General features: G+C 49.1%; 1 protein-coding gene and 1 non-coding gene across 5 annotated transcripts; both read right to left on the minus strand.

Annotated features, from left to right (window-relative positions):
* Positions 1 to 162: 162 nt before the first annotated feature.
* On the minus strand, positions 163 to 27,103 carry Med24 (mediator complex subunit 24). Of its 4 annotated transcripts, none has more exons than XM_050156902.1 (26): positions 27,064 to 27,103; positions 26,511 to 26,713; positions 26,312 to 26,424; positions 13,640 to 13,678; positions 13,387 to 13,460; positions 12,815 to 13,047; positions 11,291 to 11,402; positions 11,058 to 11,208; positions 10,701 to 10,814; positions 10,218 to 10,265; positions 9,755 to 9,837; positions 9,414 to 9,500; positions 8,547 to 8,652; positions 7,963 to 8,105; positions 7,161 to 7,198; positions 6,743 to 6,825; positions 6,199 to 6,377; positions 5,984 to 6,083; positions 5,496 to 5,671; positions 3,430 to 3,694; positions 3,026 to 3,207; positions 2,732 to 2,822; positions 2,295 to 2,394; positions 1,388 to 1,468; positions 950 to 1,098; positions 163 to 831 (listed from the first exon to the last, which is right to left on the minus strand). In XM_050156902.1, the coding sequence occupies exons 2-26, from the start codon at positions 26,638 to 26,640 to the stop codon at positions 715 to 717; spliced, it is 2,994 nt and encodes a 997-aa protein (XP_050012859.1). In that variant the 5' UTR covers positions 26,641 to 26,713; positions 27,064 to 27,103; the 3' UTR covers positions 163 to 714. The 4 variants fall into 4 exon arrangements, with proteins under 4 accessions (XP_050012859.1, XP_050012860.1, XP_050012858.1 ...); XM_050156903.1 differs by having other exon boundaries at positions 26,342 to 26,424; positions 26,996 to 27,102; XM_050156901.1 differs by having other exon boundaries at positions 26,996 to 27,102.
* Positions 6,957 to 7,060, minus strand: LOC126510586 (small nucleolar RNA SNORD124). The gene has a single exon (XR_007594441.1). It is a non-coding gene; the product is annotated as a small nucleolar RNA SNORD124 (small nucleolar RNA).

Below are 27,103 nucleotides of genomic sequence, written 5' to 3' on the forward strand. Positions count from 1 at the left end.
CCCCTCATCATTCCAGTGGGGCCTGTAGACAATGCCTGGCCTTCCATGCCTTCTCCCTCCCACCACAGGACCATGCCCCTCCCTAGCCACAACACAAGAGACTTCAGAGAAAAGAACTGTCCCCACCCAGGCAGTAAATCTGCCAATAACACTCAATTGTCACAGGAGCCACAAGGATCTTTATTTACAAATGAACCAAGAGGGACTCCCCCTCATGAGTTATAAAAATAAATTTATATACACACTGTGGCCCTACAAAGTCCCTCCTTGGAGTTCAGCTACTGCTAGAATTGGTGCAACCGGCTGAGTGGTGGTGGCGCACGCCTTTAATCCCAGCACTCAGGAGGCAGAGGCAGGCGGATCTCTGTGAGTTCGAGACCAGCCTGGTCTACAGAGGGAGTTCCAGGACAGTCAGAGTTCAGAGTTGCTACACAGACAACCCCTGTCTGGCTCAAAAAAAAAAAAAAAAAAGCAAACAAAGAATTGGGGCGACCATTAGGACTGTTCACAGTCTTTGAGCACTGGTGGAAAGGACAGAAAATTACGGAAGGAACTGGGAGATGTGGTAGGACACCGTGAGTAGAGGGCAGGAATGGGGAAGGGCCCCAGGCCGAGAAAGCATTCTTGCATTGCTGGATGGGGCAGCCTGGGCTCATCCTTACTCTCCCTGCTGGGTTGCTGGGGCTGGGACCCCTCCAGGCCACTCCAAGCTCCTCAGAGTGCAGCGATGGCTTTGGCAGCCACTTGTCGACCCAGGGGCAGGCTGAGGTCTGTGATGGCCAGTACTACCTTGGGGCTGGACATGGCAGACACCTTTACCAGTTCTGATACCTGCCGCAAAAGATGAACACAGGTAGCTCCTGGGTGTGGCCTCCCAGGGGGAAGTCCTCCCTCCCTCCCTTCTCTCCTGAGGTTACCCCTGCTCCTGGCTCCCACAGGGGACACTCACAGTAGTGAAGGGCATGAACTGCAGAATGCTGCCCCTGCTGTCCTGTTCCAGGCAGTCCACACACTCCTCCATGAACCACTGCACAAACTGGGTGTGGGGGCCAGCTGTGCGCGAGCCCAGGATGGAGGAAATGAGCAGGAAGAGGTTGGCTGTGCAGAGGGAAACAAGATAGCTGAGTTCTAGAACAAGTCAGATGAGGAAGAAGGGGACCAAGGCGGGGGGAAGGAGCAGTAAGAGCTCACACAGGAAGGCCAAGGGCAGCAGGCACAGGGGAAGGCGGAGGAAAGGGGGCAGTCAGCAGTGAGGGAGCAGGAGGCATGTGGAAATGGAGCAGGATGTCAGGGGCCCAGAGGAACACTCTGGTAGATGCCTCCCTGCCTCTGACAAGAGGGTTCCTTCTAGCTCAGTCTGCAGATGGGTGCAGCTGCCAGGACTTACCCAGGACTCGGTTTAGAGGGTCCCTCATGTTGACTGTGTGGAGTTGGGAAGCCGAGAGGGAGCTGTTCATGGAGCGGTCAGCTGTGGAGTGGCAGAGAGGGTGCTGTGTAAAGTCTAGCTCTAGGGGAGCCTTTCCTGTCCCTACCCTCAGGGAGTCTGGCACATGCGGGGCACAGAAGAGCCTGAATCTGGAGAATAGGTGGGAGGACTAGCCCTGCTGAGCACCGTCAGGGGCCAATCCTGGTACTCTGTGTGGCTGAAGCTGCCCATCCCACTCAAAGTTCATGTTACAGATACACGATGTTTGCTAAGGGCTTGGCTAAGGTTGGAGGCGACCAATCAGCATCTTTCCTTTGCGCAAGCACGTGGCTGGCTCCCTGGTCCCTAAAAGGCTACAGAGAAACTTGTAGGTTCAGGAGAAACTCTGAAAACAGGTAAACTCGGACGCCATACAAAGACTTGGCAGAAGGAAATCTGCCAGCAAGGAAAGGACGACACGGGCTGTCCTCTGGGGAGGAAGGCGGGAGGGCAGCCCCAGGTCACAGCCTGGCGGGGCCTGTTCTCAGCCACAGGGCATGTCTCTGGGTTAGAAGGAAGGCAGAGTAAGTGAGTCAGCGGTATGTGGTGTGCCAAGGTAGTGAACTCACTGTGTCTTGTCATCCTTTAGCTGGTGACGAGAGGGATAACTGTGGGACTGAGAGGGGCCTTGGAGGAGAGCTTCAGGTACTATGGAGAGTGGCAACCCTGTCCCCACCAGAAGACACCAGAGCATCCACTAGGTGACAGAGGTGCTAGTTCCTGCCACACCACACTGTCTGACAGCCAAACACTGCCGCCATCTGGGAACCAAGGCAGGTCCCGAGGGATGAGTGGGTCCTAGCAAGCCCGTGACCTCTCAAGTACTCACTGGGACTCGATAGAATGTTGGCGTCATCCTCGTTGGAGCTCAGGAGTCGCATAAGCTTCGAAGGTTGCATGTCTTCCACGGGGAAGAGGCTGATGTAGTCCTGGAGGTGGGGAGTCACTATCACACACCCAACCTCCCAAGTCTCCAAGGACTGGAGAGGAAATCAGATCTGAGTGGAGAGGAGTGAGCTTCCTAGTCCTTGACTAGCAACCCCAACGGTGACCCTTCCCACACCCCAATCTCTGCCCTAGTGTGCAGAAAGGACCCTCATCAAGGATACTCAGGGGCCCACTCGAGCCACTCTCCCAGATCCTGACCAATCACATGACCAAACATGCTGACCTCAGCCCCACCCTCTGCCTGGGAAGGCAGCTCTCAGCTAGAAATAATCAGAAAATGTCTGCTGAATAAACACATGACCGAGGCAGCAGGCCTACCTCAATGTCTTCCCTGTGCCTCTTCTTCTGGCGGGAGGACGCCTGTCCCTTGTGGGTGGAGTAAGAACTCAGGGCACACCACACAGCTAGTCTGGTAAAGGGGTCCAGAAAAAAGGCATCGTTAAGAGGGTCCCGAAAGAAGCTGTGTGTGCTCATGCTGAACAAGCTCTTCCCACCACCACCGCTTGGCAGCCCCCCAACCACAGCCTAGCTTCCTGAGGTGGCGGCAGGGCTGGGGTGCCTAGATGCCTGGGTTTCAAGGGGGCACACCAGGAAGGCTCTGGAGACTCCTACTTGGCTAGTGCAGTGCCAGGAGGGTCCATAAGGCTGTGCCACTTGGAGGAGTCAGTAAGCAGGCCGGGCAGGATGTGGCCCAGCAGGACCAGGGTCACTTGCTGCATGTCCAGGCAGAAGATGGAGTAGAGAAGCTGTACTGCCCTCAGTGTGTGCTCCTTGCGAGTCTCCTTCAGCAGCTCCTGGGCAGAGTGGGCAAGCAGCGGCTGAGGTTCTCACACTCTGCCATCTCTACAGCCAAAGGTGCTATCAACCCCAACTTGAAGGTGCTTCTCTGAGATGAGCCCCTACCTCTGTCTCCCTAAGGGACCACCCAGCTTCCAGCAACCTCTCCAAGAAGCCTGGACTCTCCCAGCCGTAGACACCCACGGCCCCAGTCTACACAGATGTCCACATCCAAGTACCTTGATGAGGTTGTTGCAGAACCAGTAGACGCCGCCCATGTGCAGCAGGGTGTCGAGGATGTGGATGGAGCGGCTGTCCACCCAGCCCCTCTCCAATACCTTGGCAAAGATGTCTGTCAGTACCTCCTTGATAGGGCGCTTGGGAGGAAGCAGGTTCCAGTAGGGCATCGTGTCCACACCCGTGGATGGAAACTTGATCTGTGTGGCTGTCTGCTGAAGCACGTCCGCACACATGTGTTCCAGGATTGAGTTCATAATCACCACCCTGGGGGGCCAGGAGGATTCATGCAGGCATTACCCCCAGAATTAGGTTACGGAAACACGGCTGAGGAATTAGACCCACTAACACTAGGGGAAGACACGACAATATAACCTACTGCTGACGGGGAGCTTACCTGCTGGGCATGAAGCCCAGACGAGGCAAAGGGCAGGGATTGTCTTCTCTTACAGGTTCCATCCATCTATTCAGATTTTGTTCCTCCCTCTCCCCTTCCAACTTCTCCCAACCCCCAGGCCTGAGCTCTGCCAAATCAGAGTCATAAATAAATACAATCACTTCCCCCTGAGCTGAGTACTTTGGGGGCAGGGGTCCCGCCCAGCCTTGGCCTTCTCCCAAAGTAAACTGTAACTTCCAGGAGGAGCCCTTGGGCCTTCCCCAGAACTCTTCCCGGTCCTGGGTAGCGGGGCAAAGTGTTCATAGCCAGGAAAATGCTGAGGAACATCTGGGGCTATGACGGCGGCGGGGGTCTGGACTGTCTGGAGCACAGGGACACTGAGGCTACTAGAGCCCTCTGCCACCTGCACAAGGGAGCCCGGATTCCACTGCACATATGCGTGTGTGCGTGTATGTGTGTACACGTGCATACGCACATACACGCTTGAGATGGATGATGTCAAAGCCAATGTACCACAAGCAAGGAGAGATGTGACCTTACAGGCCCTCCCCAAACCTGGTTCCAGCTGTGTTTCCTTCCACGTGTTGCTCAGAAACCATCCAAGTGGCTACCTGTGAGCTGTCTCAGCACCCACACTCCGGGCGGTGCTCCCTGAGTGCCCCTTGAGTGAGGAGGGTGGCCAGAAGGGACACACACATCCGATGTCACTCAGCCTCAGATCTCTGAGTTTAGGGTCAGCCTGGTCTACAGAGCAAGCTCCAGGACAGCCAGGTCTACATAGAGAAACCCTGTCTCAAAAAATTCGTCCCCACCCCCCCCACCTCACCCCACCCCCGCCAAAAAAGGGGAGGCAGGAAATCCTGCTCCATTGTAGAATATGAATGATTTTGAGGAAAGTGCGCTGAGTAAAATCATGAGAAAGCAGGTATTATGTAATTCTAGTATGATGAAGTATCTAGCATAGCCAAACTCAGAGAGACTGAGAGAAGGGGGTTGGACAACGCTTACTGGGTAAAAGGCCCAGATATACAAAATGAAAAACGTCTGGAGGTCTATTTCACAATTCCAACAGATCCCATACACTGAACGACACACATAAACACAGCTGAAATGGTCAATTTTCTATTACGTGCTTCTTGCCACATTTAAAAACCAACAGCCAAACAACTTAACAGTGGAGTGAATGATCCGACTGAACTCAGAGAGGCGGAAGTCCCTCAAGAGCCAGTACTTGACATGGTCACCAGGACAGCTGGGGGTGGGGGAGGGCAGCTATAAAAACTGCAGATGGCTCAGAGTTCCTCGACAGTGACACAGCCACCTAAACCCTCTGAGGACAGACGTCAAGCTGCCTGGGGTCTGTATTTCCCACACAGGGGCGGTCCAGGATTAAAACACTCCCGATACAAAGACACACACCAAAAATCTGCTGAACCAGGCGAATGACTACATGGGTAAGAGTGGGAGGAAGTGGTGGGGAAAGGGAAAAGTGAGTGGCAGTCCAACTGCCCTGAAAGTGCACCAGCTCAGTGCTAACAAGGTGGGCTGGGCAGACGCAGACGGAAGGTAAAAGCTGACAGCACTGGAGTGGGATGCCCGACCCCGACCCTGGAGGCGCTGACTCCTCACCACACACCTGCAGGGGCCGGGAAGGGTGGGGCAGGTACTGACCTCTCATTGTAGAACTGCAGGGTGTTCTCACTGTACAGTGGCCCTGCCAACTGGCGGATCATCTGGAGCGACTTCTCACGCTCATCCAGCCCCAGCATCCGGACATGGGCTACAAGCCAAGCCACAGCACACACCGCAAGACTGCATACCTTTCCCTTGATATTATCGGTGATTTTCTGTGGGGAGCAGGAGAATGACTGAGGGACGCTCTGCCTCCCGCTGGCTGCCATTCCCATGGCCTCTAGGAGTGGCTGGGGATCACGTGTAAAATTTCAAGGTACATTCCATACCATACCTCTACAACACAAATTTGATTTTCTAAAAGATAACTGGGAAGAAGGAAGTGGCTAAGAAAAGCATTCTAAGACTAATACCAAAACACAATCTCTGTTGTTGATTGTTGAGGATTGATTTGCATGCAAAATAACAGTTCTCAATGACTGGCCCTGTGTCTCAGACAAGAGAGGCTCAAGTAAGGGTGAAGCTACCTGGATGGACTCGAAGGCCAGAACCCCATTCTCCCAGGCATTGAGGATCTCTAAAATGGCTGCGGAAATGCTCAGGCAGGCTTCATGCCACTTCATCTGTCTACAGAGAGGGTGGGGTACGACGAACATCACTACAAGGGAGCTGGAGACAGGTCGTGGGGAAAGGGTCTTGGAATGCCCCCCTACTACCCCAAGGTCAGCCCTAGGCCACTAACACTAGTTTCATCTCTGAGGAGTTGTTGAGCAAGGCCACCAAGGACTCTACTTTGGTGGAGTCTGGTCGGAAGCAAGGGTGATCAGGGTTCAAAATCTTGCCCTCCTCAGGCATGCAAGTCTGCATCCAGGTCTCAAAGAAGGGTACTTCTTCTCCTGAGCTTGCCTCGGAGAGAATCACCTAGATAAGACAGAGAGGCTTCAGGTTAAGAGAGAGGAGGGTATGGCTCTTGCCAGAGTTGAGCCCAGGGACTGGGCCTCAGAACCCTCCCCCATTGCCTTTCCCTTTCCAAGGACAAATCTGTCCAGGAGAGCCAGACAGGGAGTTGTGCTGCCACCTAGTGGTCAGTATGAATGTGTCACTAGAGGGCTTGGGAAGCTGGGTACCCACTGACGTAGGAGGCACCTGATTTCAGGCCAATAGGACCTGCTGGCTTGGAAGAGCAATGGAGGCAAGGGTAAGGTAAGGGAGTTACTGACCATTTCCCTCCTCTTTGTCCCACTCAGGTGGTGACTCTTAATGGCCCCAGATCTCATCTCACTCACCTCTGAGCCATAGGTCTGGGCCACGTGGCACAGCATGAGGAAGGAGATGTCAAAGAGCAAGGCACGAACAGAAGCTGTTTTTGCTGTGGGAAAGGCAGGAACAACAACCTCTCAGCCCAGGGCAGGTGCCCAAGCCCTGTCCAGATGAGGAGGTGCTGGGGACAGAAGGCCTCGTGCATAGTAGGCAGGCATGGAGGCTACACCCCAGCTCAGGATTTCCCGGAGGAAGGTCAGAGACCAAGTGGGTCCTTCAAAGCTCTGAGGCTCAGAATCCTTTTCTTGGGTCTTACTTAGAACATCATCCCTTCCTTGGAGTTCCAGAACCCAAACCCATCTGAGATGGTACAGGTACAGAAAGGTGGCCCCTCCCTTCCTCCCCCTCAGTGCAGACGGGATCTGCAGATGCACGCAAACTTACTGCTCTCTCCACTGCCATGGGTAGTGAACTCATTCAGACTGCGGGAGAAACAGAAACAGGTGGCGTCACCCAGGACAAGAGCTGAGAGACAGGAGTGGGAGTGAGGGACGCTACACTTTCAGAAGGGTGGTCACCAGAGTCTGAACTATAGGCTAGATACAAAAAGTGTTATAATTACAGAAGAATATGGTGACTCACATCTACGCTCCCAGCACAGAAGGGGCTAAAAAACATGGTGTGTTTGAGGGCAGTCTGGGCTACACAGTGAGACCCCGCTGCAAAAGATTTGTAAGCTTCCCAGAATGGAACCATGTTCCACATGTCAAACTCTAGGTAACCCCCTTCAAAGCAACAGAATTTAAGAACCCTGTATTAGCTGGGTAGTGGTAGCACACGCCTTTAATCCCAGCACTTGGGAGTCAGAGGTAGGTGGATCTCTGAGTTTGAGGCCAAACTGGTCTACAGAGTAAGTTTCAAGCAGCCAGGGCTACACAGAGAAACCCTGTCTTGGAAACGAAACAAAACAAAAAAGGATCCTGTTGAGGCTAAAAGAGGGTGCTGAAGAGACTAGAATCAACAGGCAGTTGTGAACCACTGAGCCATCTCTTCAATCCGACCTCATTATCTTATCAACCATCTTTATTTCACCTCCGGCTGAAGAGCTCTCAGTCAAATGAACCTTCTGTCATGGTTTCTAGTGAGGATGCTCTGCCCTGGCCTGAACACCCCAAGGGAGCCGGACCCCAGGCACCCCTCCCTTCACATGCCCTCCCATTCCACATCAGGGCACAGCTCTCCTCACTTGATGAATTTTCGGGCAAAGGATTTAAGCTTCCCAGTGGCGGCAGCAGCAGCCAGCAGCAAGTCCAGGCTCTTCCCGGACAGCATGTGTCCCAGCACTCCCAGGAGCCCCTCTGGGGACTTGGAGTGGTCCGCATCCATTGTCTGAGGACAGGACAGTAAGTCAGTGAAGGACACTGAAGACCCCCAGACTCAGCCTAGCCACACTTTCTGTGTGTGCCCCCTGACAGGCACACTGCCCCTTTAAACGTAACCTGTCACTTCCTGGCTCCAACAGGACAATCGCTGCAGAAATCTGCTCACTGCGAGCACTGTGCTCAGCTACACTGGGGTGGGGGAGGATCTGCTGGGAGCTTCCCTTCTGTGTCTTCATGGGGTGGTGTCTGTAGTCACCAACCCTAGCGCTTAAGACACAGTGGAAGGGCAACTAAGGCCAGCTTTCAGTGGCCTTCTCCTTTCCCACTCCCACAAGAGCCCAGCATAGAAGCCAGACAGCATAGTGACCAGTCTGTGGGCCCACTTTATTTACCTGGAAGTAGACGAAAGCTAAAAGAAGAGAGGGAGTCCACAGGCAGATGCACAAACCTTGAGGATGTTCGTGACAGTGGGCTCTGCCCGGAGGATCAGCCCAGGGTTGGGCTGGATGTTGGCATTTTCTGATGATTTTAGCTGGGGGTCCCGATCTGCAGTGCTATGGCCACAACCAGAGAAGAAAACAGAAACAAAGAGGATTCTTATTCTTCTGGAGACAGATCTCACACTGTAGCTCAAGGTGACCTTGAAGTCAAGGTAATCCTCCTGCTTCAGCCTCTCAAGAATAAAATCATAGGTGTGAACTACCATACGTGGCTAAGAAAAATATCTTGACAGTCTCTAATTCACTAGGTCTTGCACCTTTAATCTCAAGCCACTCAAGTGGTTGAAGCAGGTAGACCTCTGCATTTGAAGCCAGCCAGAGCTATATAATGAGACTCTGCCTTTTAAGAAAGAAATCTCTCATCCAACTCCAGAAACGAGAGCTGAGAGATGGAAGCAGAGGAAACCTGGGGCTGGAGGTGTAACTCGGTCCCCCAGCATCGGCCTCACATGCACAATGCTCTGGGCTTAACCCTTAGCAAAAAACAAAGACTCTTTTGAGTTGGGATAAAGTTTATGACTGAAAGCGTACCCAATATCACGATCATTTCAATCTGTCGTTATCATTCCACCATCCTTTAAGATGAAAGGGAGACTAAGGCTTTCTCTTTGTCTTTTGCTCATAAACGAGAGTGAGTCAGAGAGCAGCAGCTCCAAGTATGAAACTCTGCTCCATGGTCCTGCTCCCTGGCCCCAGGACCGTCTCAGTCACTGCTACTCAGACTTCAAAGAGGAAGGGAAAGGCACCAGAAACCAGTCTGGCAAGAGAGAGGGAGATCAAGGGGCCCCAGGCAGCCCAAGGGGCTCACAACATACCGCTTGCCCACAAGGATGGCAAAGTTGACTTCGGACAGAAGCCCCTGTTTGTTACACTCTTGGAGCAGGAAGTTTGTGCAGTCACAACTGTGGGGAAAGCCAAAGGAAGAAATGAGCCAAGGGGTACAAGGTCTACACAGTCTCCCCACCCCTTCATGGTGAGGAAAACTCAAACACCCAAAGGTAGAAAGGCTCTCGGTGCTTAGTACCTATGAGCCTGCTGCCTCCCACCCCTGCCAAAAGGGTCCAGCAGGAAGACAGAGCTTCCTGCAGCTCATCTACACAGAGCAGGGAAGGACCTGGAACACCTTCCAGCAAAGCAGGTGAACAGGGGCTCATACTTGCAGCGCTGGTCAGCTTTGTCCAACAAGGGTGTGAGTTTCAGCAGGAACTCGAAAGCAGAGTTGACATCCTCAGTGAAGTCCTACAAAGATTCAGAAACTCCCTCCTGGGTTCTGTGTCCTCCAGCCCCCGCCCAGCCTAGCCCGAGTGCAGACTCACATCAACACCTTGCTCAGCAAGCGAGGAAGCAGGCTGAGACCCCCACCAGCCCCTAGGAACCTGGTGGGGAGATGGTGGAGGCACCACTCTCCACGTGGTTACCCTGGCCAATGGGGTGGAAGGCAGGCAACCTCAGCCACCACAGGGTCTAGGGCATGTGCAAGGAAGAACACTGATGCTCACAGGCCACACACAGCTTTCCTCTGGGCATAACACACTATCACTCAGCTGCAGCCTGAGAGACCCACCCACAAATGTCCATCCTTAGCTGCTCCCGTACCCTCACCTTATTCTCTAACTCACCTTTTCCCCATGAAGATATTTCTTCACTTTCACCAAAACCTGTGGAATCTAGGACATGAAGGAGGAAAGAAGGAAGATCAATGTCCTTTCTCTGCCTCGCACCACAGGACACGCCCCACTCCCCTCTGTGGGCACTGGAGTAGCAGCGCTACAGCTGACAGCGCCCATGGGTACTCAAGCACTTGCCGCCACCTGGCCTACAGGACATGGGGTCTCCCATTTCTGCCACCTCAACAAGGGAAGAACTGTGGGGGTCAGGGCCGCTGTCCTGGCTCTCCTAGCTGCCCTGAACCAATCTGATTTAGGATGAGCTGGGCAAACAGCAGAGCCCCTGGGAGCTAAACCAGCCGAGACACAGAGAAAACGGTCAGTTGGGGTCTGCGCTGGAGACTCAGCAAGTTGGACTAAATGCCAGAAGGGGACACCAGGGCAAAGGTCCAGCATGCTGCTGTTTCTCTTTGCTGTTCCCATGTCACCAAGTACCTTGAGATAGGTGAACGCTGTCCACTTCAGCTCCTGCGTACCCTCAGGGGACTCAATGAGTCCCACAAAGCAGGCTTTCCAGATTTCCAAGACAAAAAGAGGGGTGGGGATATGCTGTGGAGAGAGACCACAAAGGAGGTGTGAGCGGTTGCCCAGATCCCGGCTCCCTTCCACAGGCTCTAGGGGCTGACTGGGTCTCTGACTACACAGCAGGGTTCCAGCGCCAGTGCTCAGAACCGATCTGAGGTCAGATGACAACAATGCATGACTAGCATCTGTTCCACTAAGGAATCAAGAGGAAATGAATTCCTCTCTAGTACCAGGCTCTTCCCTCCTGCCCTAAAAGGCCACACCCACCTGCATGCGCTTCACCATCATCAGCTGCTCCACCAGGGGCTGCATCTCCCCAGTCAGGTTCATCGTGCCCTCAAGCAAGATCAGCGCGTGGATGGTGGGGAAGCCAGTCTTGTGCAGCTGCTCTGAGTGCACGGACAACATGGTGGGGATACTGAGGAGACAGAGACACAGGGGCAGCTTAGGGACTGAAGAGACCACGTACCCCACCTTCCCATTGCCCTCAGAAGCCTAACCTCCTGATAAGAGTGCCACACTGCTCGGCCTGGCTCCGGAGCTGGGGGTTGCTGAGATTGGCCAGGATCTCCCCGAGCTTCAAAAGGCAATGCTCAACGGCAGTCCAGGAGGCTGGCAGGGAAGGAGCAAGGTAGAACATGATGGGAAGGAGAAGTCGGGAATGGCCCCAGACTCCTCCACCCTGGGCCCATGAAACCACACAGCAGGCTTTCTCTGAGGAGGATGTGGAGGCAGGGTCCTGAGGGCAACATGCACTGTTTCTACAAGGGGACAGGCAACATGGGACAGAGCACTCTAGAAACCATAGCAAGGGCCTGACTTCCAGAGACTATCCACACGGAGACACACGGCAATGGGGTGGGGTAGAGTCCAGCGGCCAGGCAAGGACAGAGGCCACCCTGGAAGGCCAGTCTCATAGCAGCAATCAGGTCTGTTCTAGGGAAGCTAGCTCTAAACACCTTGCCAACATGGGTATCTGCTCTCTTAACAGTGTGCCCAACTGGTCTAGCCCACTGGCCTCGCTCCTAAGTGCCCACACTCGGCGTCTAATTGCTAGTCACTTATCCTGGTTACAGCTCCAAAGGTCAGATGATGAATGATGGCACCAGCTAGCCAATTAACCTCCATGTAGCACAGAGGTAAGAAAAGGACAACCAAGACCTGAGGTCCATTAAGTATTCATCTACTTTTCTACCAATAAACATTTATCAAGTGCTCAAGAAGGCAAGGCACTGCCAACACTAACAAGAAACAGACGAAGAAAAACTGTCAGTGCAGCCCATTCTGACACAGTGATCACTCTTCTGTGGACTTTTCCCAGGGGAAGCGATTGAGAGGTAAATAGAGACTAATCCCCTGACAAGCTCTCCAACTGAGCCCTGAAGACATGGTGTCACCCACTGTAGCATCCATGTCAGTGGAAAACAGGAGGCCCTTAGGTGGCCTTAGCCACTGGGGCTCAAGCAAGACTGTGGCCTCAGGCCTCAGTTGCTGAAATCCTTCCCTCGATCTGCCTGTTCTCAGGCTCTGGAACTAAGAGTTAAGAGGTAACAGTCCTGACAGACAGGCACTGAGCTTAACCTGAGTTCCAGGTCACACCTGCGTCATCTGCTTCTAGATGAGAAACATGGAGATAGACAAGAGCAGACGACACGCCTGTCTTGTCCTTGAATGTCCTCCAGGTGCATGGCATTCGAGCCTTACTCCCCACCAGTGTGTAAGCTTGCTGAGGGCAGGGACCCTGCCACATGCTCCTTTGGCAGCCCTCCCTCCCCCACCTCCAGCATCTGGCACAGTGCTGGGCACACAAGAATGCTCAGTAAATACCTGTTGGTTGATTGGCTCGGGTGCCACCCTGCCCAAGTCCCTGGGATGTATGCAATGCTTATGGGGAGAGAAAAAAGGAAGTGGGATGATTTCGGATCCTTCTAGAAAGAAGTGGGATGGCATCCTGCCTCTCCCCTCTCAAAGGACCAGCCATAGAAGTAGCAGCAGGCAGGGTGCAGGGGGGTCAGGGGACATACAGGCCTCCTCTAGTTTGGCGATGTGTAGCAGAGCTCGGTTCTTGGTGCTGCTGAGGGTCTTTTCCAGGCACTGCAGGCACAAGGCTAGCTGCTTTTCCCCAGTGGCTGGAGTGGTAGCCTCCAGTCCCTCCTGGAGCCGCTCTGCAGAAGCGGCTGTACAACGCAGCAGCCAGTGGAGGGCGCTAAGAAGCGCTCGGCACAACCCGATGCATTCCTCTGCTTTGCCGTGGCAACTACCCAGAAAAGGATGAAAATTTGTATCTATTCCAAAAGCTGAAATCCAACCCACACCAATGTTCCCCAGAGTCTCTGGCACTCCCCTACAAGGGGACAGAGTTGGAAAGTTGGCAGGATCCAGCGTAAGCCACCTAGTCCAGCCAGCTTCCACTAGACAAGATTTTAAACCTGCTCTTCCTAACAGAGAAGTGAGGAATGGGTAGAGAAGCTGGGGTGGGCAGGTGCGGAGAAGAAACATGGGAACTCACAGCTGTTCTCAACCTGTCTCCTAGACTATGGGCTTTTCCTCAGTACTGAAAGAACAATGAAATGTTCTAAGCTTCCCCATCTCTTACCTGAGTCGGTCACAAAACATGTCCATGATATCCAGCAAAGCCTGGACACACAGGTCCCGGGAAAAGTCATCAAACTGGGGAAAGAACAAGGGAAAAGCTACAACATTGCCTAGTCAACCCCAAGTCTCACAAGCAGCAAGTGTGTGCACAGGCCTACTTCCCCTCCCTCCAGCCAAGGGCTGCAGACTAGCATCCTCTCCATGTGGAAGTGAGTTCCCAATTCCCAGGACCCCCTCGGTGGCGTGGTCATTACCTTACTGATAGCTGTGAGTACAGAGGAGTAGGAGACCATCTGGAGGGAGACAAGGCAGTCAGACAGGCGTCCACTGGAGGGGCAAACTCATGCATAAATGAAATGCCACAGCTCTGAATCGCCAGTCCCTTCTAGAGGCTTCCTCAGCTCACGAAGAGACACACAATTATGCTATCTGTTGTCTTTGTTCCTGTTTCTATCAAACTCACTGAAAATGGCATCCACATAACAGGACTTTCAAGGACTCAAAGGTACTCTGTTTTGCCTTCTGATGCTGTTCCTTGCCAAAAAGAAGCAAGGTTTAGTTGGCCACTAGTAGGCAGAAGAGCCACCGAGAGTGAAGGCAATGTTGCTTTATTTCTATAACCTTTTTGTGTAGGGGGAGGGGCCCAAACTCAGCTTCATGCCAGCTAGGCAGGGCTGACAAGTGAGAATCTGCTGAACTGAAGATTCACTTGGTGGTCAGTGCCGGCCTAGCGTGTGCCCTAAATTCAGTCAGAAGCAGAGGTGGTGCGCACGTACGTGTACTAGTCCTGAGCTTCTGCACTAACTACTACTTCTGTAGAGAAGACAGAGGTTGCAGCTGAACAAGAAAGTGCCTGGAGTACTTGCCTAGGTGAGCAAGACCCAGAGTTCAAGCTCCTGCACCAGTGACCTTGAAGGACACAGTGATAGCCCCATAGTTCCAGTTATGTGGGAAGCTAAGACCTAAACTTGAGGTCAGTCTGAACATCATAGCAAAACCCTGAGCCAACAATAAAGGGCATGTGTGATCTTATTGGGGCAAGGAGGAGTGGCAAACATGTCCTACACAACCTTCACTCGATCAGGGGATCACTCTATTCAACGACTACCATAATCCTGATGTTTACAGAATGAATAAATCAAAACACACCCCTAAATTAGTCACTTCCTGAAGCTGCTGCCAAAGCTATACTAACAAAAGGTAATTAAGATGGCAGACACCCGCAAAGCCAGCACTCGGGACTGCTGTATAGGCCAGAGCCAGCCTGGGCTACATAGTAAATACTAAGTCAGTCTGGACTACATAGTAAGAGCCAGGCTTAAAAACCAAAACCAAAATAATTTAAAATGTTGGTTCCTGGTGCTGGGGATGTAGGTCAATGAGGGAGTACTTGCCTAACATGTTCAAGGGCTTGGTTTCATCACAATACTGCAAAACAAACAAACATTTATTTTTTTAAACTTATTTTTAAACTTGTATTTGATGTGTAAGGGTGTTTATCCTGCATGTACATTTGTGTCACACCCATGCACTGCCCTGTAAATCAGAAGGAGGATGGGATCCCCTAGAACTGGAAGAAGTGGCCAGCTTTCTTCCTTTTCTTTTCTTTCTTTCTTTCTTTCTTTCTTTTTTTTTTTTTAAGACAGGGTTTTCTGTGTAGCCTTGGCTGTCCTAAAATTCACGATGTAGACCAGACCAGGCTAGTCTCAAACTCACAGAGATCTGCCTCTGCCTCCCAAGTACTGGGATTGAAAGCATGCGCCACCATGCCTGGCCTGTGGCCAGTGTTTTTAACTTCTGAGCCGTCTTTCTGGCCCACAAATGAATTTCAATTCCTTAGGCATACTATTCTCAATTCAAGCGCTGGTGGCTACAGCGTCATTCAGCACAAAAAGAGCACTTTCTTTACTGGGGAAATCATATTGGGCCAGTTTGCTCCAAAGCTTCTTCTAGACATGAAGAAGCATCACAGAGTTTGGTGATATGCTCAGTGGTGAGAGCATGGACTCAGACTGAAGCTGAAGGTCCTAGCTGCCACGCCCAGCACTGAAAAGCACAAAAATAAAGAAAAAGGCAGAGAATGATTTTTTTCACATGCACACACACACGTTACGTGTGATAAAATTTTAGAAACCTGAATTAAAAACATATGGCTGGGTGTGGTAGTGCACGCCTTTAGTCCCAGCACTTGGGAGGCAGAACTCTGTGAGTTCGAGGCCAGCCTGGTCTACAACAGTGAGTTCCAGGACAGGCAGGGTTACACAGAGAAACCCTGTCTCAAGAAACAAACAAAATGCATAAATACATACATCCCCATTGTGAGACTTCTCAAAACCATAATGTATTTATAAACAATGAGAGACGACTCAGTGGGTAAAGACTCTTGCTGCCAAACTTAATGATTTGAGTTCAACCCCCAGGACCCAAAAGCTGGAAGAACTGACTCCTACCGGTTTGTCCTCTGCCCTCCACACATGCGCCCTGGCATACATATGCCCCTTCCCTGAGGTGCACAAGCAACAGCCTTCAAAGTTATTTCATCATGAGATCTCATTTAACTGGTACTTCCAAGATTCATTTTTACAAATTCTGCCTAGACAGTAAATTCGCTGCGGACAGATATAATAAATTAAATTCCTCTGTTTCCCTAGCAGCAGGCCTAGGGCCTTGGCCTCAGAAAGTTTTCATTGCTTCAGGTAACTGAATGATATCAAGGAGATGCAGTCTGAAAATTTTTTACCTTGCAACATATTTGTTAGTAAAATATATTCGTCACCATAGACAATCAGTTTGAAAGAAATAATTTGTTCTGAGTGAATTTAAACTCTTAGCTCAGCAGGATGGACTGTAAGTAGCTCCGTGGTTGAGAGCTAGCCCAGAAGAGGCCCTGGGTTCAGTCCTTAGCAGTGCAAGGAACAACAACCATGCGCTTGCAGAGTGCAGGCAAGTCACCTGGGCAGACTGGGTCAGACATTTTAAGTCAGAACTCATGGATGAACAGGAACAAAATACAGACAATTAACATTCCGAGCCATAGGACAGCAGGATACACTGTGACGCTGAAGCCCGCGTCTGACAGTGATCAGATGGTTGGGAGCCTGCCTGGGCAGAATGACCGTGCCCTTCCAGGCTGGTGTTTGTTTATTTATAACCAGGTCCCCATAGTGAAAGCTTGGAGAAGAACTGAGTCTTGCTAGATGCCGACCTGTAGGGGGAGCTGGATGGTGCAACTTAAAAATCGACCCCACACCAAGGAGAGAAACTCCCAACTGTGTATGTGTGCTCTTAGCAAGGGCGTTAGTCAAAACGAATTAATGGCCTTCATTAATTCTGATGGTGAATTCTGTATATTTCTTCCAAGTTTATCAGTTTAGGGCTGCTCTGGACACACCTGAAAGCACTTACCACACGGTGACCTGCTTCTCCTAGGAGCACATAAGTCCGTTCCAGACTTAACAATTCTACCAACTACATGCTCGAAGCTGACACAAGTCCTCGAGGCTAGAGGCTGGTGTCTGCACGTGTGGCTAGCCCAGGGTGACCTTGCAGCTGTCTAATCCTCTAGCTCTTCTTCAAATTCAACATCCCCAACCACTCCTAAGTGCCCTCTCCCGGCTCAGCACGGACCAAAGAGCCTCTTAACTCCGAAGGAAGAATACATTACTAATTTTGCACAGCACTTGACAGGCCACGTACATTCTCTGCAGTCTTTCTCCAGCTTGCCATTCTCGTCAGTTATACGTCATTATACATCCTAAGAGTCTTCTATTTCAGAGAGAGCTTCCCACAGACTCCACATTCCCATTTAACTACCTTCTCTGTTCTCTCCAGACACGGAGTTCGCTACTGTCTCTACCTCCGCACCCTCCGCTTGCTCTTCACACTGTAATCACTTCTGTCCTGACCCCTGTATGAATCTTTACATACAGCCATCAACAAACTCTTGCTATTAAACCCACGGGCTCACTTTTGATGGAGCCCAGCTTCCTGGCAGCAGGTGACACCTGACTTTCAACCTTTCTTTTCTTAGCACACTAAATGTATCTTTATGGTTTTTCTCTACTCTCTTCGGATTATTTCTTACATGTGCTCTTGACAGATGATTAGGTGCTCAGGAATTTGTTATGGACCACTTCTCTTGCCCACATTCCCTGAGCAATGCCATCATGACTGCATCCTCCATTACTATCCAAGTCTGACCACTGGCTAGGATCTGTCCCCACAGATGACTATGCTGACAGGCTGGCTCCCCGCTAGCAGATTAATCCATACGTGGACTCGTAAACTGACGGCACGGCACGACTGGAAGGGAGTGGACACTTCTGAGGCGGGGCCTAGCTGGAGGAAGAGAGGCACATTTCTGAGAGGCTGTCCTTGTCCCCAGCCTCTTCCTAGCTACCAAGATGTGAGCAATCCCTGGGCACCCTTCTAGCTGCTATTCGGCCTCATCACTGTGTAGAAATGACAAAGCTGGCCAGTCGTAGCCCAAACAAACCCTTCTTTCCTTTGGTGGCTTATCTCCAGAATCCGTCACAACAGAAAGTGACCACACGTTTCTAAACCAACAGCTCACATCTAGACTCCTAATTTCTAGGCATAAATCTGCCTCCTTCTGACGGTCTCCTCAGACAGTCCGAATGGGCTCCGTGAACGTAACAAGGCTGGAATCATCCGCTACCCTCACAACCACACCACTCTGGTTCTTTCTCTTCATGACACTATAAGCTATCAAATGTCCCTCACTCCCCTCAAGTCACCAGGTCTGGCAGCAGAAACTGAGCAAAGAGGCTCATGCCTGAAATCCTGGCACTTAGGTTGAGGATGACACGGTAAGTTCAAGGCCTGGGCCACATTCAACCAGTCTAAAAAAAAAAAGAACAAAACAAAAACAGAAAAAGCTGGACAGTGGTGGCACACACCTTTAATCTCAGCACTCAGGAGGCACAGGCAAAGAGGTCTCTGTGAGTCTGAGGCCAGGCTGGTCTACAGAATGAGTTCCAGGATAGCCACAACTACACAGAGAAACCCTGTCAAAAAAAAAATAAATAAAAAAAATAAAAAATAAAAAACCAAACAAACAAACAAAAAAACAAACCAAACAAACAAACAAAAGAAAGAGCAGAACAAACCACAGTAATCACAACAGCAGGGTCAGGAACAGAGCACTTTGCTAACATGCTCTGTTTGATCCCCAGCATAACAAACAAGATAAACAACAAACAGTGCAAGAAAGGACAAATAGGGCTGGAGAGATGGCTCAGTGGTTAAGAGCACTTGGCTGTTCTTCCAGAGGACCTGAGTTCAATTCCCAGCAACCACATGGTGGCTCACAACCATCTGTAATGAGATCTGGTGCCCTCTTCTGGCCTTACACATTCATGTTGACAGAACACTGTATTCCTAATAAATAAATACATCTTTAAAAAAAAAAAAGTCAACTCCAAAAAATCAGTTGCCTTCCTATACACTAAGGATAAAGAAACAGAGAGGGAAATCAGAGAAGCATCACCTTTCATGATAGCCACAAAGAGCATAAAATATCTTGGGGTAACCCTGACCAAGGAAGTGAAAGATCTATTTGACAAGAACTTTAAGACTTTGAAGAGAGAAATAGAAGAGGACACCAGAAAATGGAAGGATCTCCCTTGCTCTTGGATTGGGAGGATCAACATAGTAAAAATGGCAATTCTGCCAAGAGCAATATATAGATTCAATGCAATCCCCATCAAAATGCCATCAAAATTCTTCACAGATCTGGAGAAGACAATAATCAACTTTATATGGAAAAACAAAAAACCCAGGATAGCCAAAACAATCTTATACAATAAAGGAACGTCTGGAGGCATTACCATCCCTGACTTCAAACTCTATTACAGAGCTACAGTATTGAAAACAGCTTGGTATTGGCATAAAAACAGAGAAGTCGACCAATGGAACCATATAGAAGACCCTGACTTTAATCCACAAACCTATGAGCACCTGATTTTCGATAAAGGAGCTAAAAGTATACAGTGGGAAAAAAAAGAGAACATCTTCAACAAATTGTGCTGGCAAAACTGGATATCAATCTGTAGAAGAATGAAAATAGATCCATGTCTGTCACCATGCACAAAACTCAAGTCCAAGTGGATTAAAGACCTCAATATCAGTCTGAACACACTGAACCTGATAGAAGAGAAAGTGGGAAGTACTCTACAACAAGTAGGCACAGATCACTTCCTACGTATAACCTCAGCAGCACAGACAGTAAGGGCCGCATTGAATAAATGGGACCTCCTGAGACTGAGAAGCTTCTGTAAAGCAAAGGACACTGTCGCTAAGACAGAAAGGCAACCCACTGACTGGGAGAAAATCTTCACCAACCCCGCAACTGACAAAGGTCTGATCTCCAAAATATATAAAGAACTCAAGAAACTAGACCGTAAAAGGCTAATCAACCCAATTATAAAATGGGGCACTGAGGTGAACAGAGATCTCTCAACAGATGAAGTTCAAATGGCCAAAAGATACCTAAGGTCATGCTCAACTTCCTTAGCGATCAGGGAAATGCAAATCAAGACAACTTTAAGATACCATCTTACACCTGTCAGAATGGCTAAAATCAAAAACACCAATGATAACCTTTGCTGGAGAGGTTGTGGAGAAAGGGGTACACTCATCCATTGCTGGTGGGAATGCAAACTTGTGCAACCACTCTGGAAAGCAGTGTGGAGGTTTCTCAGAAAATTCGGGATCAACCTACCCCTGGACCCAGCAATACCACTCTTGGGAATATACCCAAGAGAGGCCTTATCATACAACAAAAATATATGCTCTACTATGTTCATAGCAGCATTGTTTGTAATAGCCAGAACCTGGAAACAACCTAGATGCCCTTCAATTGAAGAATGGATGAAGAAAGTATGGAATATATACATATTAGAGTACTACTCAGCAGTAAAAAACAAGGACTTCTTGAAGTTTGCAGGCAAATGGATGGAAATAGAAAACACTATCCTGAGTGAGGTAAGCCAGACCCAAAAAGAGGAACATGGGATGTACTCACTCATATTTGTTTCTAGCCATAAATAAAGGACATTGAGCCTATAATTCGGGTTCTTAGAGAAGCTAAATAAGAAGGAGAACCCAAAGAAAAACATATAGGCATCCTCCTGAATATTAACCTCCATCAGGCGATGAAAGAAGACAGAGACCCACATTGGAGCACTGGACTCAAATCTCAAGGTCCAAATCAGGAGCAGAAGGAGAGCGAACAAAAGCAAGGAACTCAGGACCGCGAGGGGAGCACCCACACACTGAGACAATGGAGAAGATCTATCGGGAACTCACCAAGGCCAGCTGACCTGGGTCTGAAAAAGCCTGGGTTAAAACAGGTCTCACTGAACATAGTGGACAATGAGGACTACTGAGACATCAAGAACAATGGCAATGGGTTTTTGATCCTATTGCACGTATTGGCTTTGTGGGAGCCTAGGCAGTCTGGATGCTCACCTTACGAGACCTGGATGGAGGAGGGTGGTCCTTGGACTTCCCACAGGGCAGACAACCCTGATTGCTCTTTGGGCTGATGAGGGGGGGGACTTGATTGGGGGAGGGGGAGGGAAAGGGGAGGCGGAGTTGGGGAAGAGACAGAAATCTTTAATAAATTAAAAAAAAAAAAGAAAGGACAAATATATCAGGCCTTGTCTATAAGCGAAGCCATGACAAAGGCTGGTCTATTCAATAAAGGTGAATGAACACCTGCTCTTCTACTTGAGAAAATAAATAAACCTAAATGATTTATAAAAAGAAATACAGAAAATAAAGTCAAGTGTTGGCAGAAATGAGCTGGGTGCGGTGGTGCATGCTTTAATCCCAGGACTTGGGAGGCTAAAGCAGGCCCAGCTCCGTGAGAGTGTCCCCAAAAACAAAACCAAATAAACCACCACAAAAATAAATAAGTAAACAATGCAGAAGTTAGGTGTAGTAGCTCACACCTATAATCCCAGCAGTTGGAGGATGAAGCAAGAAAACCACTGCAAGTTCCAGGCAGCTTAGGTCACCACGTTCTGAGACTCTGCACCCGCCCCCCCATAAAAACAAAGCAAGTGCTAGAAAATTTTTCAATTTTCTGGGTAGCGGTGGTATACACCTTTAATCTCAGCACTTGGGAGGTAGAGGCAGGACCATCTCAATTGAGTTTGAGGTCACCTGGTCTGAAAAGCGAGTTCCAGGACAGCCAGAGCTGCTACAAAGAGAAACCCTGTCTCAAAAATCAAAACAAAAAAGTGATAGAATTTTTTTTTTGTTTGTGGTTTTTTTGAGACGGGGTTTCTCTGTATAATAACATTAGCGGTCCTAGAACTCATCATGTAAACTAGGCTGGCCTCAAACTCAAAGATACCCGTCTCTATTTAATCCCGGCATCTAAAGAATGCCGGGATTAAAAGTACATGCCAACATTACCAAGCCAGAAGTTACACTTTTAAGTATTTATCCTAGAGATATTTTCCCAGATATGCAGGTAAATGTGTAAAAGGGTGTTTCATGGTCCAATGATTACCATGGTACAAACAAATTATAAGCAACTTAAATTATAGTAAGCAGGGAACATTATATAACACACATACAAAATTGTTTTCCTCGTGTGTGCATGGTGTGTGTGCATATGCATGTGTGTTCCTATGTGTGCTGCTATCCAGGCATGTATGTGCACATGCATGTGGAGGCCTGAGGCTGAGGTCCAGCGACAGCTCATCACCTGACTCCTTGATGCAGGTCGTCCAACTGAACCCATACTCACTGATAAGGTTCAACTAGCGGGCCTATTATTAGCTCAGGACATGGCCGTTCTGCCCTCCAAGCGCTGGAATTACAGGCAGGCTGCCATGCTCACCCAGCATTTCCTTGGGTTCTGGGGATCTGAACTCCAGTTCTCATACTTCTTTATCCACTGGGCACTCTCTGCCAATAAAAACCTTAAAACCCTATTCTCGTTCTAAAACTCCCTCGGTGACGACTCACCACTGTGGGATAAAGTCCACACTCCTCACATGGCCATGGGGTCCGTATTACCTGACCTCTACTTCTCGAATACACTTTTCTACCGGAGTCACGGTGATTCACAAATGTGATCCCCACGTTTGGGAGGCTAAGGCAGAAGGATTGCCATGAGTATAATGCCAGGCTGAACTAAAAAGAGTGAGATCCTGTCTCAAAACAAACAAATTGAAATACACCACTTTCCTTGAAGTCCTAGCCAGCAGAACTCAAGGTATGATTCAAGGAACCCTTAGAGTTCCCAACACCATTTTAGAGGGACTGGAAGCCCTAGCTGTGGTTAAACAAGGCAGAGCAGATGATTCAGCAGATAAGGGCAGCTGCTGCTGCCAAGCCTGACACTCGAGTTTGATACCTAAGACCACTGGTTGAAGGAGATAATCAACTCCCAAAAGCTGTCCTCTGACTTCCATGTGTATGTGATGGTGCAGGCACACACACACGCGCGCACACACACACACACACACAAAATAAAAGTAGAAGAATTTTTTTTTTTTTTTGGTTTTTTGAGACAATGTTTTTCTGTGTATCTGTGTTGGAACTCACTCGGTAGACCAGGCTGGCCTTGAACTCTTAGATCTTAGAGATTGGCCTGCCTCTGCCTCCTGAGAGCTGAGATTAAAGATTTGCATCACCACCAGGACCCAGCTGTCAAAGAATTTAAAAATATTACTAAGGTATAATTTACATCCTTGCTCACATTTTCTCATAGCTGTGCAGTAGAGTGTCCCAGAGAGTTGATGATGCGTAAAGATATAGTATAGTTAAATGTGGCAAGAACTAGATTATCTGTGTACCTCAGCTACAGTTCCAAAAGGACCATTTCATGATGCTGCGAACATTGTGTGCAATGCTCCAAAGCTGCAGCACAACTTTAATCCAGCATCCGGAGGGCTGAGGCCAACCTGGACTACACGGGGAGAGTGTCTCAAAACAAACAATTATGCCTTGGTAAAAAAATCCATTCAAAGTACAAATCCATTCAAAGTACAAAAGGGCCATTGAGGTGTATCCAGGTGGTAGAGCACTCACCTAGTACATCTGAGTTCCTAGACTGGATCCCCAGCACTAGGAATAAAAGTGCAAGAGACCAAAGGATTGATGTAACTGTACAAAGTCATCAATAATGGTGCTCATAGTACCTGTTTAGTATAGAAACAAAGAACAAATTAGGCATGGTGGTGTTCGCCTTTAGTCCCAGCACTTGGAAAGCAGAGATAGGTAGGTCTCTGATTTGAGGCCAGCCTGGCTACAGAGTGAGTTTCAGGACAGCCAGAGCTTGATGGAGAGACCTTGTATCAAGAAAAAAAAAAGTAACAAAGAACATCCATCTCTGAAAGCTTACTAAAAAATACCTCTTCTGCATGCTGGCAGAACGGTTTGGAGATTGTGTTTGTGGCGCATGCCCGATAACACAACCTGAACTCCAGCCCCAGAATTCATGGTGGAAAGGAAAAAAAAGTCAACCCATGACTTCTGACTGCAACACGGGCACGACGGCATGTATGCCCACATGTACACAGCTACACACAAACAATGCTAATAAAGAAAAGTTAAATCTATTTTTAAAATAATTCTTCCTTGCAGGGCATTGGTGGCACACGCCCTTAAACCCAGCACTGAAGAGGCAGAGGTAGAGGCTGGCCTGGAAGATTTCTGAGTTCAAGGCCAGCCTGGTCTACAGAATGAGTTCCTGCACAGCCAGAGCAAAACAGAGAAACCCTATCTTGAAAAACCACTAAAAAAATTATTCCTTTTCAAATCAAATGTTTGATATGTGAAATCAGACTTTTACTATATGTCAAGACAGGCAGCCTCATTGCAGGCACTGAATGAAGAAGCTCGTGAGAGAATTTAGTAATATTAAATGTGATTTCTCTATCCTAGACTGTGTCTACTTCTCCCCTCTGCCTCACTAATCTGTGTGGCTAACTCCAACTCACTACCAAGACTATAAGACATTATAGATTGGCAAACTAAAATGATGTCAATTTCCTCACTAGTTTGGAAAATACAGTTATTTTCATTGTTACTATTTTTTCATTTTGTTTTGCTTCGAGGTTTTTTTGTTTGTTTGTTTGTTATTGTTGTTTGAGACAATTTCTCCATGTAGCCCTGGCTGTTCTAGAATTTACTATGTAGAGCAGGCTGGCCTCAGACTCACACAGAGTTCACCTTTTCTGTTTCCTGGGTGCTGGGATTGAAGGTATGTCTGGCCTTTTACTGTTATTTTAAAATTTACACCTCTCAAACCAGGCAGTGGTGGCGCATGCCTTTAGTCCCAGCACTGGGGAGGCAGAGGCAGGCGGATCTCTCTGAGTTAGAGGCCAACCTGGTCTACAAAGGACAGGCTCCAAAGCCACAGAGAAACCAAGTCTCAAAAAACAAGCAAAACAAATAAAAAACATATACCTCTCTCTGTGAGGTTGACCTTAAATTCATTAGGTATCCACAGATAACCTTGAATTTCTGACCTGCTTCCTGCTGGGATAACGCTCACACACACAGTGCCAGGACCTTGGTTCCCACCTTCAATCTCAGAATTTGAGGCAGAGGCAATTTCTATGCATTCAAGGCCAGCCAGGGCTATGTGGAGAGACCCTGTCTCAAAAAAACAAAAAACCCAGGACCTTGTTCATGCTGGGCAAGCACTCTCCTAACTCAGGTACATCCACACCTCTGGACAATATGCCTTACATTTCTGTTTTAATCCCTATGACATCAAGTATGTGTACGATACACCTAAACAGAACATCTGTGCCAAGCCCAGCTCTGGTGCAGATATGCCACATGACCTTCAGTTCTGTGGCACCGGGAAGAAAACCCAGGGCCTTGTACATGCTAGGCAAATGCTTTACCCATGAACTCTATTTCCAGCCTTACTTTCAGTAATGAATGTCTTGTGATTTCTCTCTCCCAGACTGTGTCTACTTCTCCCCTCTGCCTCACTAATCTGTGTGGCTAACTCCAACTCACTACCAAGACCTCTGTTTAAACATCACTTCCTAGGGGCTGAAGAGGTGGCTCAGAGGTTAAGAGCACTTGCTCTCCCAGAGGAACCTGGGTTTGATTCTCAGCACCTACATGGCAGCTCACAACTGTCTGTAACTCCAGTCCCAGGGACCCCAACACCCTTCTCTGCCTTCCACAGGCACTGCCTGAACATGACACACTTGTAGGAAAAACACCCACACGCATTAAGTAATAAAATGAATAATCTTTAAAAAAAAAAAACACTTCCTCTAGGACACCTTCTCTGGCTGCTCAGACAGGAGCAGGGATCGTGTCCAAGCCCTCCTTCCATCATTTCCATATTCTGTCCTAACCATACCACAAATCCATCCTATCAATGATTAGCAAGCCTGCATCACTTTCTACATTCCCTGTGTGCTAGGACCAAATCCCCAGGGCCTGCTATTGTCTGAAATACTGGGGTAGGGCTACAACTCAAATATGGAATGCTTGCCTAGTACGTCTGGATCCCAGGTTGGTTTATCAGCAACCACCCACTCCCAAACTATGGGAAGTAGTAGCAGAAAAATCAGGAATTTAAGTCCAACCTGGGCTACATAAGACACTGTTTCAAAAATAGAAACAAAGGGGCTGCTAAGAAGGTTCGGCAGGTACAGGTTCGTGGCATGCAACCCTGCTGACATGAGTTCAAATCCCCAGAGAATCTACATGAAGGTGGGAAGAACAGATTCGACGCCACAGAATTGTCTTCTTACTTCCACATGCCCGTCCCCATAATTATATAAATCTGAAAAGCTTTAATTGTAAATGTATACGATAAGAGCAAAAAAAAAATGCAATGTTCATCACAAAATGAAGGGTTAACTTTGTAAGAAAGCAAGCCTAAATTGAAAACTGTTTTCCCGGTGTTTTACCTCCAAAAGCCAGGGGATGGAAAGGTTTACCTGGGAACTGATGGCGTACTTCAGGTAGGACAGGATGAGAGGATTTGGGGACGGTCCAATCATGGCCTGCTCCAGGAGCGCGTCTGCACGGGAAATTAAAGAAAGACTGAGTGGTAACATCTTTCCTGGGCCTCCCCTCCCACCCGTCCTTCCCCGTTGCACTGGAGACCTGCTAGGTTGAGGATGTCCCAGGTGGCTCCTCTTGGAAAGAATTTCTTCATGTTGATTGCCCACTGGTAGTCGCTCCATCGCTCTTTCCAGGCTTGCAAAATGGCTTGCTTCAGGTTCACCACCTTCATGATTTCACTCCAAGGAGGCGAGACCGGTGGCGAGGCGGGAGTTTAAAAAGGGAGCCAGAAGGGAGATGGAGCTCTGAGGAAAAAAATAAGGGAGAGATAAACAGAAGGGAAATTCGGGAAGACTTAAGCAAGACAGAAAAACTAAGAGTAGAAATGGAGGTGGCATTCTGTCACCCTCTCCCCTTCTGAACAATCTTTCCTTGAATTGGGACAGAAGGTGTGTCAAAGGGGCTCAAAGCCCTGAAGAGCATAGGAAGGGGTTAAGCCCGCTCCGGTTGCCTAACTATGCCCTTCGCTGTGTCCCCCACCACTACCACCCCAACTCCCATATGTACCCATTCCCCAATTCCTCTACCTTCCTCAGCCCTGACGCTGTAATTCTCCCTCTTCTTTCATTCACCATTTCCCCAAATTCAAGCCTACCGGAAAAGCGAGTTCTACGTCGTAGGCAGCGCCATTTTGG

The sequence above is a fragment of the Alexandromys fortis genome, unplaced genomic scaffold, assembly GCF_014885135.2.
Source record: "Alexandromys fortis isolate MF-2015 unplaced genomic scaffold, M_Fortis_MF-2015_v1.1 scaffold_31, whole genome shotgun sequence".
Taxonomy (NCBI): domain Eukaryota; kingdom Metazoa; phylum Chordata; class Mammalia; order Rodentia; family Cricetidae; genus Alexandromys; species Alexandromys fortis.

Excerpts from the sequence above, each read along its gene's own strand:
- Med24 (XM_050156902.1), bottom strand. The coding sequence starts at position 26,640 with ATGAAGGTGGTGAACCTGAAGCAAGCCATTTTGCAAGCCTGGAAAGAG. Across the intron at positions 13,461-13,639 it reads TACTCACAGCTATCAGTAAG|TTTGATGACTTTTCCCGGGA; the intron begins GTAATGACCACG and ends TTCTTTCCCCAG. Across the intron at positions 3,208-3,429 it reads TCTGCAACAACCTCATCAAG|GAGCTGCTGAAGGAGACTCG; the intron begins GTACTTGGATGT and ends CACTCTGCCCAG.